Source organism: Somniosus microcephalus, chromosome 25, assembly GCF_052327205.1.
Source record: "Somniosus microcephalus isolate GS21.2 chromosome 25, FLI_Smic_1.0, whole genome shotgun sequence".
In the NCBI taxonomy this organism is placed as follows: Eukaryota; Metazoa; Chordata; class Chondrichthyes; order Squaliformes; family Somniosidae; genus Somniosus; species Somniosus microcephalus.
Window position 1 is genome coordinate 22,206,807 of NC_141011.1, and position 16,196 is coordinate 22,223,002.

Consider the following 16,196-nt stretch of genomic DNA (forward strand, 5'->3'; position numbering starts at 1 on the left):
GTCTCCGGGCCTTGGAGGGTTCGTGAAAAGAAGGCCACGGGTCTCCCCGCCTGATTGAGGGTAGCGGCCAGGGCAAAGTCGGACGCGTCGCTTTCCACCTGGAAGGGGATGGATTCGTCCACTGCGTGCATGGTGGCTTTGGCAATGTCCTCCTTGATATGGTGGAAGGCTAAGCGGGCCTCTGCCGTCAAGGGAAAAGAGGTGGACTTGATCAGCGGACGGGCCTTGTCCGCATAGTAGGGGACCCACTGGGCGTAATAGGAGAAAAACCCTAGGCACCTCTTCAGGGCCTTGAGGCAGTGGGGCAGTGGGAGTTCCATAAGGGGACGCATCCGGTCGGGGTCGGGGCCGATGACTCCGTGTTCCACAACACAGCCAAGGGTGGCGAGGCGGTTTGTGCGGAATATGCACTTCTCCTTGTTATATGTCAGGTTCAGGAGTTGGGCGGTGCGAAGGAATTTTTCGAGGTTTGCGTCATGGTCCTGCAAGTCACGGCCGCAGATGGTCACATTGTCCAGATATGGGAAAGTGGCCTGCAACGCATTTTGATCTACCATCCGGTCCATCTCCCTTTGGAAGACGGAGACCCCGTTGGTGACGCCAAAGGGAACCCTAAGGAAGTGATAGAGGCGGCCGTTTGCCTCTAAGGCAGTATACTGGCGGTCCTCAGGGCGGATAGGGAGCTGGTGGTACGCTGATTTCAGGTCAATGGTCGAGAAGACGTGGTACTGCGCGATCTGGTTGACCATATCAGCTATGCGGGGGAGTGGGTAGGCGTCCAGCAGGGTGTAGCGATTTATTGTCTGGCTGTAGTCGATGACCAGGCGCTGCTTCTCGCCGGTCTTAATGACCACAACCTGGGCTCGCCAGGGGCTGGTGCTGCCCTCAATAATCCCTTCCTTCAGGAGCCGCTTCACTTCGGTTTTAATGAAAACCCTGTCCCCGGCACTGTATCGCCTGCTCTTTGTGGCGATGGACTTACAGTCGGGGGTGAGGTTAGCAAACAGTGGGGGGGGGGTGACTCTGAGTGTGGAGAGGTTGCACCTGGTGCACGGCGGGCAATTTGGAAGCTGCTGGCTGCGGACTGTGAGTGGGGGTAGGGGTCCACCGTACGCCATCGTAACACTTTTAAGGTGGCACTGAAAATCTAATCCCAGCAGGACGGCAGCGCAGAGGTCGGGCAGGACCAGAAGTTTAAAATGATCGTACACAGTCCCGTCTACTACGAGTGTCACCACGCAGTAGCCACCGATGTCCGCCGACTGGGACTCGGAGGCCATAGAAATCCGCTGGTGCGCAGGCAGGACTGGGAGAGAGCAACGCCGCACCGTGTCGGGGTGGATGAAGCTCTCCGTGCTCCCAGAGTCAAAAAGGCAGATTGTATCGTGACCATTTACCTTAATGTCCATTGTGGAACTGGCCAGCTGGTGCGGTCTCGCTTGGTCCAGTGTAACGGATGCCAGTGTAGGGGTCGGTGTGTCGCTGCGGGTATCAGATGAGGCGGTGTTGGGGGCCTGCTGCGTTCCGGCTGTCGTCCAAGATGGCGGCGTCCATGATCCCCATGTGGCTGGAGGCATCCAAAATGGCTGCTGTACCGGTGGTTCGCACATGGCCGGGGAGGCCCAAGATGGCGGCCCGCATGGCCCACACGCGGCGCTGCTGGGGTTCGGGGTGGCTTTGGCCCTGCAGACGCTAGCGTAGTGTCCCTTCTTCCCGCAGCCCGAGCAGATCGCGTTTTTCGCCGGGCAGCGCGCTCTGGGGTGTTTTGCCTGGCCACAGAAGTAGCATTTCTGGCCTTGGGGCACTGCTGTCTGGCCTTGGGACACTGCTGCGGTAGTTGGGCCGTTGCTGGGGTGTGGCTGGGGTGGCACGGCGCTATGAGGCGGTCCTACCGTGTCCCAGGCTGTCATTCCCCGCGGCGTCCACGGTGCAGAGGAGTAGGCATCCATGCCCCGGTAGGCTGCATCCAATGATAGTGCGAGTTCAGAGGCCTTGTTGAGGTCGAGGTCACTCTGCTCCAACAGTCGCTGTCGGGTGTAATTGGATCTGTGGCCCGCTACAAAAGCGTCCCGGATAAGTTCCTCTGTGTACACGGCGGCCTTTACATCCTTACAACCACAGGCCCGGCCAAGCACAGACAGTGCCTGAAGGTATTCCACGGTCGATTCCCCAGGTTGTTGTTTACGACTCCCCAGAAGGTGCCTGGCGTACACTTCGTTCACTGGGCGCGTGTACTGGTCCTTGAGGAGCTTGATAGCGTCCGCGTACGAGGTCGCGTCTTGGATGACCGAGTACACTCGGTGGTTCACTTTGGAGGTCAGGACATCCAGTTTGTCCTCGTCCGATTTGATTGCTGCGGAGGCGGTCAGGAATTTTTCGAAACACTTAAGCCAGTGAGTAAACTTGGTGGATGAGTCCGCCTCCCGATGATCTAAGTCCAGGCATGCTGGTGTGAGGATCTTCTCCATTATAAAAATTTTGTTAATAAAATTGATGCGCTATCAATTACTCATAAAAGACTGAGAGTTAAGAGAGTAACTAAAGGCTTTTATTAACAAAAGAATGAAGGTCTGCCTCGAGTGGTCGACCGGTCCAGAAATACAAAGGGCTGGGGAGCAGTCACCTTTATACTAGGACTTGTGGGAGGAGTCAGCCGAGGCATGTCCAGGCATGTACACAGTGGAATACAGACAGTGGTTTACCACAACCGCAATGTTTACTTCCTGAACATTGTGGACGAATACTCCCATTTCCCATTCGCCTTCCCCTGCCCAGACATGACCAGCGCCACGGTCATTAAATGCCTCAACAGCCTGTTCTGCCTGTTCGGTATGCTGAGCTACATCCATACGGATAGGGGGGCGTCCTTCATGACTGAAGAGCTACGCCAGTACATGCTGTCCAGGGGGATCGCCACGAGCCGTACCACCAGCTACAACCCCCAGGGTAACGGCCAGGTGGAGCGAGAGAACGGGACAGTATGGAAAGCAATCACTCTAGCTCTAAGGACCAAGGGCCTCCCTATCTCCCGCTGGCAGGAAGTCCTCCCAGATGTGCTCCATTCGATACGGTCGCTATTGTTTACTGCCACTAATGCCACGCCTCATGAACGAATGTTTGTCTTTCCCCGGAAATCCACCTCAGGCGTATCCATGCCGTCATGGCTCTCCACCCCAGGTCCGGTATTTGTACGAAGGCATGTGAGGGGCCACAAGACGGACCCCCTCGTGGAGTCAGTGCACCTACTCCACGCCAACCCCCAATACGCGTATGTCTGGCACGCCGACGGAAGGGAGGACACCGTGTCCATAAAAGACGTCGCCCCAGCCGGTAACGACAACAACCATGACAACAACAGCAACAACGATCACAGCAATTCTTACCCACCCACTATCCTTTCACCACCCCCGGAAGAACATCGACCAACGGTGCCCCCACCAACTACCCCTTCAACAACCCTGGCGGCGCCCCCGGCAGAGACCCAGGAGGCCACCGGGGCCACCCAGCCGACACCCACGGCACCACAAAAGCTACGTCGGTCACAGAGGACTATCAAACCCCCGAACAGACTAAATCTGTAGAAGGGGTGAATGTGATGAAATATGCCATTCATCAGGCACTGTATTCCCTGTGTTTAGTTTAGTTTCAGTTTCATTTCCTTACCTGTATTGTATTGTGTGTAGGGCTCCGCCCATACCTGGCCCCTACTTAAGCAAGCCCTACCGTGTCTCACAGCAGTACAGCAGATCTCTGGATGAGAGACACTTCTCCAATGTGTATTACTTTCTGAGTTAATAAAAGCCTTGCTTTGCTCCGTTAACGTCGAGTCTCGGATTCATTGAGGCACATCACAGATTTTGTCTGATTAATGCTCCTGTAAAGGTGCTATATAAATGCAACTTGTTGTTGCTGTTTCAATGGTCTTCAAATACTTCTAACAGATCTCATATAACAGGGTTCTAAAAACACCCGCTGGGAATTTCCTTGAGACTGCTCCTGCTCCACTGCCGAATTTACACTTAAGTTACGTCGGCAGAGCAGGAGAAGCTCTGAGGAAAGTCCTGGCGCACGTGTGCTGCAAGGTCCGGTCTGGCTCAGCAGCTATGACGTGCTGCCGAACGGTGGATTCAGGTGAATTGAAGCAACGGCCAACAACACCCGTATATGTTCTCAGCCAGCACGGCTTCTGGAGACTGAGTTGGCCAAGAAAACTGGGAGCAGCGATACAATGGCAGGAGATAGTTCATGCACCAGGTTGATTGGCAGGAACATCCGGCTTTAACCAAGAGACACTCAATCTGACACCTGGCTGGCACTCGGAGAACCCGTGGGAGATAACGATCGCATTTCCTCTGGCGGCGACAACCTTGCACATATTAACATGTCACAAGCCTGAGGTTGCAGCCAACCAGTTGGCCCCGATGGACATAAACAAAAGGTGGATTGACCCTCTTTCCCCACCCTTACCCACACTGATGCCTCTTTCACCTTTACATCTGCTACCCGTCATCGCAGCCGCTCCAACACTCGCCCTGGGTCAAGCCATCATTCGGAACGCTCTTCCGCAAACAGCACTTGATGCTAGATCAATTGTTCATTTTAAATCTGAGATTGATAGATTTTTATTAACCAAAGTTATTAAAGGATATGGGACAACAACAACTTGTATTTATATAGCACCTTTAACGTAGTAAAACGTCCCAAGGTGCTGCACAGGAGTATTTTAAGATAAATAATTTGACACCGAGCCACATAAGGATAAATTAGGGCAGCTGACCAAAAGCTTGGTCAAAGAGGTAGGTTTTAGGGAGCGTCTTAAAGGAGGAAAGAGAGGTAGCGAGGCGGACAGGTTTCGGCAGGGAATTCCAGAGCTTAGGGCCTTGGCAACAGAAGGCACGGCCACCAAAGGTTGAGCGATTATAATCAGGGATGCTCAAGAGGGTAGAATTAGAGGAGTGCAGAGATCTCGGGGGGGTTGTGGGGCTGAAGGAGATTACAGAGATAGGGAAGGGCGAGGCCATGGAGGGATTTGAAAACAAGGATGAGAATTTTGAAATCGAGGCGCTGCTTAACCGGGAGCCAATATAGGTCAGCGAGCACAGGGGTGATGGGCGAACGGGACTTGGTGTGAGTTAGGACGTGGGCAGCCGAGTTTTGGATGACCTCAAGTTTACGTAGGGTGGAATTACAAAGGCGGGTATATGGAGTTAGGTCGCAGATCAGCCATGATCTCATTGAATGGCGGAACAGGCTCGAGGGGCTAAATGGCCTCCTCCTGTTCCTATGTTCCTATATTGGTGAGGGTTATTATTTTCTAAACTCTTCTACCCCACTCAGATATAAAGCCAGGTTTCCTTACTTTTGTCCCTCTTCTCCTCAAGGCTGGGGTAATTTTCCCTCAGGCTTCTGCTCTCTCACCTCATTCCCATTCTTCACCTATGAACCTAGACTAGTCAGCAGGCTCTTCGACCATAGGAAACATCACAGTCGAGCCCAATCTTGTCCCGGTACCCATGTGGGCAAGATTTTTCAGCAGGAAACAGGAGTGGGCACCTTGGTTGGTTTTTCCCTTCCCTAGTCCAGGGGGACTGAGGCCAATAGTAGAACCCTGACAACTGCACTCGGCATAGGCCACAGATTGAACCACAGACCCCAGAACCAAACCAGGCATTGCAATCAGTCACTAAGCCATCAAAGGAGATCCAGCTAGTTTTTCTTATTACATAAGTTTCTAATGTTACAGGATATTTTTATACTAATTCTTTTTTCACGTATAGCTGAGATTTTTTTTAAATTAAGAAGCCTAAATGAAAGGCCAAAGCCCGAAGTGTAAGACATAGAAACATAGAAGATAGGAGCAGGAGTAGGCCATTCGGCCCCTCGAGCCTGCTCCGCCATTCAATGCGATCATGGCTGATCATTCAAATTCAGTAACCTGTCCCTGCTTTCTCCCCATATCCCTTGATCCCCTTAGCCTCAAGAAATATATCTAACTCCTTCTTGAATATATTTAATGAATTGGCCTCAACTGTCTTCTATGGTAGAGAATTCCACAGGTTCACCACTCTCTGGGTGAAGAAATTCCTCCTCATCTCAGTCCTAAATGGCTTACCCCTTATCCTTAGACTGTGACCCCTGGTTCTGGACTCCCCCGTCATCGGGAACAGCCTTCCTGCATCTAATCTGTCTAGTCCTGTTAGAATTTTATAAGTTTCAATGAGATCCCCTCTCATTCTTCTAAACTCTAGTGAATATAAGCCTAATCGACCCAATCTCTCTTCATACATCATTTCTGCCATCCCAGGTATCAGTCTGGTGAATCTTCGCTGCACTCCCTCCATGGCAAGAACATCCTTCCTCAGATAAGGTGACCAAAACTGCACACAATACTCAAAGTGTGGTCTCACCAAGGCCCTGTACAACTGCAGCAAGACATCCTTGCTCCTGTACTCGAATCCTCTCGCTATGAAGGCCAGCATACCATTTGCCTTCTTAACCGTCTGCTGCACCTGCATGCTTACCTTCAGTGACTGGTGCACAAGGACACCCAGGTCTCATTGCACTTCCCATTTTCCCAATCTATTGCCGTTCAAATAATAATCTGCCTTCCTGTTTTTGCTACCAAAGTGGATAACCTCGTATTTATCCACATTATACTGCATCTGCCATGCATCTGCCCAATCGCCCAACCTGTCCAAATCGTACTGGAGTTTCTCTGCATCCTCTTCACAGCACACACGCCCACCCAGCTTTGTGTCATCTGCAAACTTGGAGATATTACATCTAGTTCCTTCATCTAGATCATTAATATATATTGTGAATAACTGGGGTCCTAGCACCGATCCCTGCGGTACCCCACTAGTCACTGCCTTCCACTCGGAAAAAGACCCGTTTATTCCAACTCTTTGCTTCCTGTCTGCCAACCAGTTTTCTATCCAAGTCAATACCTTACCCCCAATCCCATGTGCTTTAACTTTGCACGCTAGTCTCTTATGCGCGACCTTATCGAAAGCCTTCTGAAAGTCCAAATACACCACATCCACTGGTTCTCCCTTATCTATTCTACCAGTTACATCCTCAAAAAATTCCAGTAGATTAGTCATGTAAAGTCTGTGGGTTGTACGGTTAATAACGACACAGACTTCAGGAGTAACAAACAAACAGGTCTTTACTATTCAGAGGTCAGGGCGAATCTGCCCCAGTTATCCTGCCACAACACTGATATACTGGTGTGGTCACTGTCGGTATTACAGTATACAGAAGCCAAACAAATAGTGCCACACCTAAAGTAGTTCTCTTAAAGGTGAACGGTTACATTCAATAGTTCCCTTAAAGGTAGACGGGTACATACACTACAATCCTCCCTTTTTAGCTTATTACTTACAGAGTCCCCGTTAAACATACATATCTTCAACTTCATATAAAACAATTTACAGATATAATCTCGGTGGGAACAGTTCATAGATTCAGTCTCTGATCTCGACTCGTTCCGAACAGCATCTCTTTGGTGTAGCCGGTTCACATGGCTAGCGTGACTCCTCCATAGCCTTTTTCTTGACGTAACAGCTTGAACTTTCGTCCTGTTGAACCAGCAGTGCGGACTTTTACAACCAACTGTCTGTCTTGATCATTTCCGGTTTTTCAACTAATTTAGCTCCTTTCGTAGTGTCCCGCCTGAGATGGTAGAAGTGATAATATTTTAGACGGTTATTATCTTCTGCTTCTTCTTTTTCTTTTCTGCCTTTTTGAAACTCTCGGAGCTCCTTTCTCAGCTGCCAGCTGTAGCGCCACCAACTCCCTATGTTCCTTAGACCTTAAGTGCTTCATCCGGATTTCAGCACTTTGGGAGTTTTCATCACAAACTGAGCAGACCAGATCCTCGTAATATTCAGTGTCACTCAACAGGTCATGGTAATATTCGGGATCGTCCTGAGTTAGGCCAGTGAGAGGCCCTTCTACTTCCTTCTTATCCATCTGGACGTTAGCCGATGGTGGTTCCTTCCCTAACCATCTTTCTTGAAAAGACTTCTTCAAACATTCATATTCATCCCGCTCTTCCTGGGTTGTCTGCCATTCCTTCACTACTGACCTCATTTGTGAGTTCAATACCTTCCCTTCCATCGGGGATTGCGTTATCAGGCTATTTAATCCTTCTACTGAAGCAGCTGTTTCAACATTCTTCTGTTCACATTGACGTGATTCAACGAACTCTTCATAGAGTAAACTGTAATACAAAATCTGTGTTGCCACCTCAGTTATTTCCGTAACTTTTGGGAGCTCCGAATTCCTTCCCTTTGAAGATTGAAGCTCGTGTTCCCATTGTGGAGTCTTGTCTCTCAGCATGTGAAGGAGTTGGCTGACCGTTAACTCTTCCACGGGGACTCTGTGGATCAGAGTCTTCTCCATTTCATCCACCTTTCCCTCCAATGCTTTCACCTTCCTTTCCTCTTGTACTTTGGTTTCAAGCGCTCGAAGAAGTTGCGCCTTGATGCTCCCTAGCTCATGTTCAGGGCCCATTCTTACAGTCTCTGTGTTTCTTACAGTTTCCTTTCCTTCCACTGAAAGGATTCCCAGTTGAATTTGTTCTTCAAGTCGTTGAACCTCGGTCATTGCCGCCTCATATTTGACTTGGGTTTCCTTCAATATTTTTATGAGTTCTTGGACATCTTGTCTTTCATGTTCTGCCATGTCTTTCACCTCTAAATTCTCATCTATGGATGGAACTTCTACCGATGAGTCTGTCTTGGCCTTGAGCTCATCAAGAATTTCCTGCAGCCTTTGGACTTCTTGCTCATGTTCAACCTTTAGTTGTTCATATGCTTCTACTGAAACTAGCTTTTCAGAGGTTGCCGAGTTAATCCCCTCCAGAATTGTAGCCTGGGCCTGTTCATACTGTTCTTTCAACTTCTCACACTCTGCTTGTAAGGAGTCGTAGAGAAGAACTGGAATAAAATCCTGGCTTCCTGAAGATTCCTCTTCATTTGCTTCTTTCCCAATTTCCTGTTGTAGTTCAGCCAAGGCTGCTATGCTATCTGCCTCTTGAAGTCTCACTGCCATCAAATCTTCTTTATTCTTGCAGTCTATCTCAGCCATTTTCCGTTTACTTTCATTTAACTGAGTGAGTAGACCCTTATTCTGGGCTGGGAGATATTGCACCTTCTCATGTAGACCATAGCACTCCTTCTCTGCTCGACATAGCTGGTTACTGCTGATTTGGTTCTGTGTTTCAAGTTCCAACATCCTTTGCTTAGCTTCTTTCAGTTTCGCCCCTATAAGCTCCTCTTGCAACATGACCACATTATTCACATCAGGTAAAGAAGCGTTTCTCTTTTCCATGTCCAAGATTTTTTTCTGCATCTCTTTAAGTGCACACTGCGATTCAGCTTCTCTTAACCTTGCCTGCACTAGCTCCGTCTCCAATTGCAGAACAAAATCCTCAGTGTAGCGTGGTTTGCCTTTATGCTGTATCTCTAGATCATGCAAATATTCTAACTCCTGAACATCATAAGGGAGATGTGATCAGTAATTGGTCCCGATGGCTCTATGGTCGCTCTCTGCTTGAGCCAGCAGGTTCTGTTGTCTTTCCAGACTCTCCCATTCGGTGTCATAGAACTTTTTCATTGTTTTCATCTCTTGTACGAGACGGTAACTTAATTGTTCTAATTGTTGTCGTACTTTGAAATAACGTTGAGTTCGAGCCCGGTGTTCCTCCGTAATGCATATGTCTGTAACTTGAACAGACTCAGAATTCTCTGTCTTTATGCACGCCATCGTTTTTCCAACCTTAGTCAGTGAGTTCATGTTAACCTTGTTTTTCATACGTGGGCTGGACTTATCGTCTTCCGGCTCAGAGTCTGAGCTACTTGTCTGCACCGAGTCCTCACTCGTCATTGCTTGTAGGTAGTGCCATTCCATGTCTATTTTCTTGATCCACTCCCGTCCTAGAAGTGGTGGTCCTCCCTCAGGTAGTACGTACAAGTTCATTCTTGGGTGTACTTTACCCCTATCTCTCACCTTGACTCTTATTTTTCCCATGGGGTATACTTTATGCCCCGTGTATGTCTGCAATACGAACTTGGTATCTCTTAAGGGTATGTGTGGGAATAGCCGGTGATAATCCCTTCGATTTATGACTGATACAGCTGATCCAGTGTCCAACTCCATTTTCACTTGGACTCCAGCTATTTTTAGCATGACCCAGATAGTTTGTAGGTCAGCTTCCTTACTCACATGGTGGATACTCAGACTACCCAGCTCCTGGCCGTTTGGATCTGAGTCTGGATTCTGTTCGTCTGAACTCTTCTCAGCCCCCTTGTATACCTTGTTGTACTTTTCTTGTGATGGCTTCCTTTGGTTGTTGGTCTTCTTCCCTGACCGGCATACCTTAGCGATGTGACCCAGTTTGCCACATTTCCTACATTCTTGGTTCTTAATTGATTCTGGTCGTGTGTTGTCTTCCCACAACGATAGCATTTTGTTGTACTCGAGGTAATTTGGTCCACCCCGAGTGCCACCGCCTTTAGTTGCATTTCCGCCGTTCCTTTCGCTGCGGCTTCGTGTGATGCGGCTATAAGGACAGCCCTGTCAAGTGTAAGGTCGTTCTCTTCGAGTAGGTGCTTTTGCGTCCCTTCCTTGGACAATCCGCCTACGAACTTGTCTCGCAGTGCCTCTGTCAGATTCCCTCTGAACTGGCAGTATTTCGCTAGCCTACGCAGTTCGACCAAGTATTCTGCGTTGCTTTCGTCTTTCCGTTGCGTTCTTGCATAGAATTTGAATCGTTCAGCCAACATCAACGGTGTGGGGTTCAAGTGGTCCTTCAGAACAGCCACAATCTCTTCGAAAGACTGATCCGCCGGTTTAGCTGGTGCTAGTAAATCCTTCAAGAGCCCGTATGTCTTTGCGCCCATCGAGTTTAACAATGTTATCGCCTTGTCGTCTTCCTCTATTTTGTTGGCTTCACAATAGATCTCGATGCGTTCCACGTACGTGGCCCAGTCTTCTGTCTCAGAATTAAAATCGTTAATATTCCCTCGCTTAGGCATCTTCCTTTCCTTGGAGCAGCACAGTATTTCTTTAAGTATTATTTATTATCTGCTTATTTCTAAAATGGCGGTTTTCCCGCGAAAATGGCGGTTTCCCGCTCTTCCCTTCTCTCTCTCTCTCTCTCTCTCTGCCCACTTCAATGGCAGTTAAGATGGCGGTTTTTCCCGCGAAAATGGTGGTTTCCCGCTCTTCCTTTCTCTCCCCGCCCACTTCAATGGCGGTTTCCCGCCTCTGTCGTCTTCTCCGCCTAATGGCGGCTTTCCGCGTTTCTTCCTGGTGGAAGGGGTACGCTTTCCCCACAGCGGACAGGTTCAGCCGCTGGGCTGGCTCTCGCACAGCTCCCCTTACTCGGCTCTGTCTCTCTCTCCCGCCCGCACGGCTCTACCGGCGCTGGGTACACCCCGTTAACGGAGGACAGTTCAGCCGCTGGACTGGCTCTCGCGCAGTCTCTCTCTCCGTACCCGGCTCTGTCGCTCTCTCCCCCGTACGTTCGGTTCTACCGGCTCTGGGTACCCCGTTGGTGGAGAACAGTTCAGCCGCTGGGCTGGCTCTCGCGCAGCCTCCTTTGCTCGGCTCTGCCTCTCCCACACGCGCGGTTTCAGCGCTCCGCGGCTTCGTCGCCGCCCGGATCTTTCCCGCCGATCGCGGTCCGGCTGTCACCCGACGCCGTTGGACCCGACTTCTGACCGGCTCAGCTCCCCCTCGACCGAGGTCGAGTGCTCTGCCCTTATCCTCCGGATACTTCTACATCTTCCCCTACTCACAGTCTCTTCGGCCGCCTTGTTCCCTGCTGATCGGCTCACTCTGTACCGTGGTAGAAGGGTAGTCAGTGCCTGTTGCAGACGGAAGCTTTTGTTGCTAAAGTCTTCCTCCTTCTGCAGCCTCGTGTTTTCTCCCAGCAGAACGACGAGGGCGGTTGCCTCTCTTCGACGCTCTTCTTGCTTTGGTAGTCTTGCCGCAGGGTACGATCGGACTCGTCGCCACTGTAAAGTCTGTGGGTTGTACGGTTAATAACGACACAGACTTCAGGAGTAACAAACAAACAGGTCTTTACTATTCAGAGGTCAGGGCGAATCTGCCCCAGTTATCCTGCCACAACACTGATATACTGGTGTGGTCACTGTCGGTATTACAGTATACAGAAGCCAAACAAATAGTGCCACACCTAAAGTAGTTCTCTTAAAGGTGAACGGTTACATTCAATAGTTCCCTTAAAGGTAGACGGGTACATACACTACAAGTCAAGCATGATTTACCTTTTGTAAACTTTAGACAATTCCTAAATTGAAATAGTAGGAGAGAAAATGAAGTAAATAAAATAGATGAAGATGGAACAGCACCTCATCTTCCGATTAGGCACTCTGCAGTCTTCCGGACTCAATATCGAGTTCAACAATTTCAGATCATAACCTCGGCCCCTATTACATTTTTTCTTGTAATTTTTTCACTCCTTTCCCCCCCCCCCCCTTTCCTTTTGTTTCTCTCTCACACCTGGCAGCTATCTCTTGCCCTGCCAGTACACTTCACACTTAATCTCAGCCTATTACCATCTCGTCTAGCTTCGAATACCTTTTATTGTCTCTTCTACTACTTTTGTTTCTTTTACTTCTTTTGTCCGATCGCAGCCCTGCCTTCGATCTATTTTCTTCTCTTTCCAGTTTTGAAGAAGGGTTCGACCCGAAACGTCAACTCAAATTTCTCTCCACTGATGTTGCCTGACCTGCTGAGTTTTTCCAGCATTTTCTGTTGTTATTTCGGATTTCCAACATCTGCAGTATTTTGCTATCGTACTAGATGAAGATGGTGTCAGCTGTGGCTCAGTGGGCAACGCTCTTGTCTCTAAAACAGAAGGTTGTGGGTTTAAGTCCCACTCCTGGGACTGCAGGGCAAAATCTAGGCTGATGCTCCAGTGCAGTACTGAGGGAGGACCATCATTCAGATGAGATATTAAACCGAAGCCCTATCTGCCCTCTCAGGTAGATGTAAACGATCTCACAGCACCAATTCGAAGAAGAGCAGGGGTGTTCTCCCCAGTATCCTGGCCAGTATTTATCTCTCAACCAACATCATCATGGAAAGTGGAGTTGAGGTCAAGGATCAGCCATGATCTTATTGAATGGCGGAGCAGGCTCGAGAGGCCATATGGCCTACTCCTGCTCCTATTTCTTATATTCTTATGTTAAAAAAAAGCAGATTATCTGGTCATTATCATATTGCTGTTTGTGGGAGCTTGCTGTGCGCTAATTGGCTGCCGCAGTTCCCACATTACAACAGTGACTACACTTCAAAAGTACTTCATTGGCTGTGAAGTGCTGTGGGACGCCCTGAGGTCGTGAAAGGCGCTATAGAAATGCAAGTCTTTTTTTATCATTTTTTTTAAAACAAGATGTAGTGCTTAGGTGATGCAAATCTTGCAGGAGAAAGTCGAATGATGAGGGAGATAAGGAATGTAAAACTGTGTAAAACCTTGTGGGGGGGGGAAAGCAGCGTATTAAACAGGATAGGGAGGCTGACAAAAATCCACTGGCTAAAGAAATTTACAACAATTTACAAAACTGATGACTGGAAAAAAAAGGTTTTATTTAAATCACCCGAGCCAGACTTTAGCTATAAGGGCTGCTCCTACAGGAGACACAAGCTGTCTTTTTATTTAATTTTCAGACATGGGAGGCCCGGAGTCCTCCAAAGTTCAGTGGGATTTTCATATCTGCTTGCTGCAGACTACGGAATGGAAGCTGCCAGCGGTAACTGAGAGGCTGCAGCCGACACCCGACTCCTACGTGGCACTCGGGCCGGGGGGCTTGGCTGGGGGAGGGGTATGGGGAGGCCCAGCTCCAGCTCCAGCTCTCCACATTTTGCGAGCATGAACAGGGCAGCAAGAAACTCAAGGCACCATTTAAAACAGGACTGACCGTGTCGCTGGAAGGCGGCAGTAGGTCGGGGCAGGCACCACATTGCGTTCCCTTCAACGCCAAACTAGTCAAATGTTAAAAGAGTGGGTCTGAGTGTCTGCAACGTCCCGCACCTTTCAGCCGTAACTCAGCCGGTGCTCAAACACGTGAATGAAATCCGACTCACATGAACACTGCAGAAAATAATTCTCTACAGTCTGTAGAGGGTTCACATTCAGTGGGAAAGGGCGAAAGGAGCAAGAGAACTGTCCCAACCTGACATTCGGTGCTAACTGTGTTACAGTATTCCCGATCGGAGCTAAACCGGGATCAAACTGCAACAAGAGTTTCTTATTCTCTGGCCCACGAGTTCTTTCCTATTTCTGCAGGGTGGTCTCGGCTCAAAGGGTGAGGGGATTTCACTCCTGTGATTTCCTCCGTCTCAACCCAAAGGCTTTTAACATCTGCAATCTCTGTCCCGGCTAAAGGAGCTGGGTAGTTTTCAAAACTGGGTGCCTGAACTGGGAGAAATATCCAGCCCCCAACGCTACCGCCCCTCACTCTAATCAGCACATACATTTACCACTTCTTACTTAAAAGTGCAGGAAGAAGCAAGGCATGAGTTGTTAAGAAAGAATCCTTTAAGATTCAGCTCCCGTGGGATTCCAGAAATAAAAACGTGAACTATTATTTTAAGAGGTGACTGGCTTGTAGTTTTCATGGTAAGAATTAACAATCACAGAAAGCCCCTGTAAATCATAACCACTGCTAGACCTAGTCTAGACAAAAGTAGATTTGAACAATGATAGGAGAGTTTCCATCCAGATGAAGATGCAGATGCATTTGAAAGCATCGTGTGTAGTTCTGATTAACATTACCTTGAAATAAGCCATCTGCAGGTAGTTATAGGGAGTCCTCTTCTGGAACTCAAGTAGAACCTCCTCGGAAATGTGGTGCATGGTGTAGGGCCCCAGCTTCTCCTCCTCGCACTCCTTCAAGCAGTCGGCCTTCTTCAGCACCGTGTTGAAGAAGTTCATGTCGAAGAAGAAGTCCTGTCCGCTGCTGGAGACGACGAACCTCGCCGTGTTGCTGCAGTGGGCCCGGCAATGGACCTTCGCCCGGCGCAGAGCCACTTGGTTCTGCAGCGCCCGCTCCATGTTGATGATCACCCCTTGCCAGTCGTCGCGGTAATAGGCCTCCACCGCCGCGCTGAACAGGCGGTCGTACGACTCCAGCGGGGGTCTGTCCGCCCGCGGTTCGGCCCTGCTCCCCCTGGCCGAGGTAAGAGCAAGGAAGATAGGCCAAGAGAGCCAGAGGGCCATGTCAGTGGTGGAGAGGGAGAGAGAGAGAGAGACAGAGGCACCACAGCCTTGTGAGGAGACGGGGTTAGGATGAAATTTGAACTGGAGAGAGTGCTTCCTCCCTGAGGGAGGAGCCTGGGCCTGTCTCCTCCCTGCAGCCAGTCAATGGAGAGCGGATCAGGAAACACAGCTCACAAACCCAGAACTCTTTAAACAGCTTTTCGGTGATTATGCGTTAGGCTAGCGTTAAGCTTAAACCTAAAGCAGGGGAAGAGTGAGATTTCCTGTAATGGTGATGGAAATAAGAACTCACTTCAAAAAAAAAATCAAAGACTGTCCTTCTACCTCCACCTCTGATTTCAGTGGCTGAGGGGGAGGCGGGTTCAACACATCTTTTTCCACTTTCGAAAACCTCTTAAAAATTTACCTCTCTGGTCACCTCCCCCGATCCTCCTCCCAGAATGCTCCTTGGTGTCTGATTCTAAAAGGCCTCGAGACATTTCACTACATTAAAGGTGCTGTAAAGTGCAAGTTGTCATTTTTTTTTAAAACTCAAGGCCCCTTTACCCTAAAACCCGAGGCCCACGTATTGTACAACAGGAGTTCTCTTGCTCTCCTCGTGTTACAGAGCGCTCTCTGTTTAGCTGTTCGGGAAACAATGGGAGTTGAAGCGCGCGCAAAAAGATTAATTTACAAATCTGAAGGCAGGAATTTTTGTCCTCTGGTCCCATTTTGTGTGTTGCGGCAAGGGCGGAAGGAATGGGTAGACTTTGCTTACGACTGCTTTACAGGCTCTGAACTATCCTCACTTATCATTTGGACACTGAATGGATTGAGAAGAGCTTTTACTTAAACATAGCGTTTGAGTTCTTCCTCCCATCTTGAGGTTTATGTTATAGGGGGTCGGGGAGGGGGGGAGCGGGGGCGGTCCCTGTCTATGAAAACAGTTGCTTCTAATCTG

The 16,196-nt window shown here is 49.2% G+C and overlaps 1 protein-coding gene across 1 annotated transcript in view; it reads right to left on the reverse strand.

Annotated features, from left to right (window-relative positions):
* Positions 1-15,485, reverse strand: part of p3h1 (prolyl 3-hydroxylase 1) — a 75,347-nt gene extending 59,862 nt beyond the window's left edge. The window contains exon 1 of the mRNA XM_085966875.1: positions 14,813-15,485. Within this exon, the coding sequence (XP_085823001.1) occupies positions 14,813-15,256 (444 nt within the window). The 5' untranslated portion in view covers positions 15,257-15,485. The remainder of the gene's footprint in view (positions 1-14,812) is intronic.
* Positions 15,486-16,196: the final 711 nt, after the last annotated feature.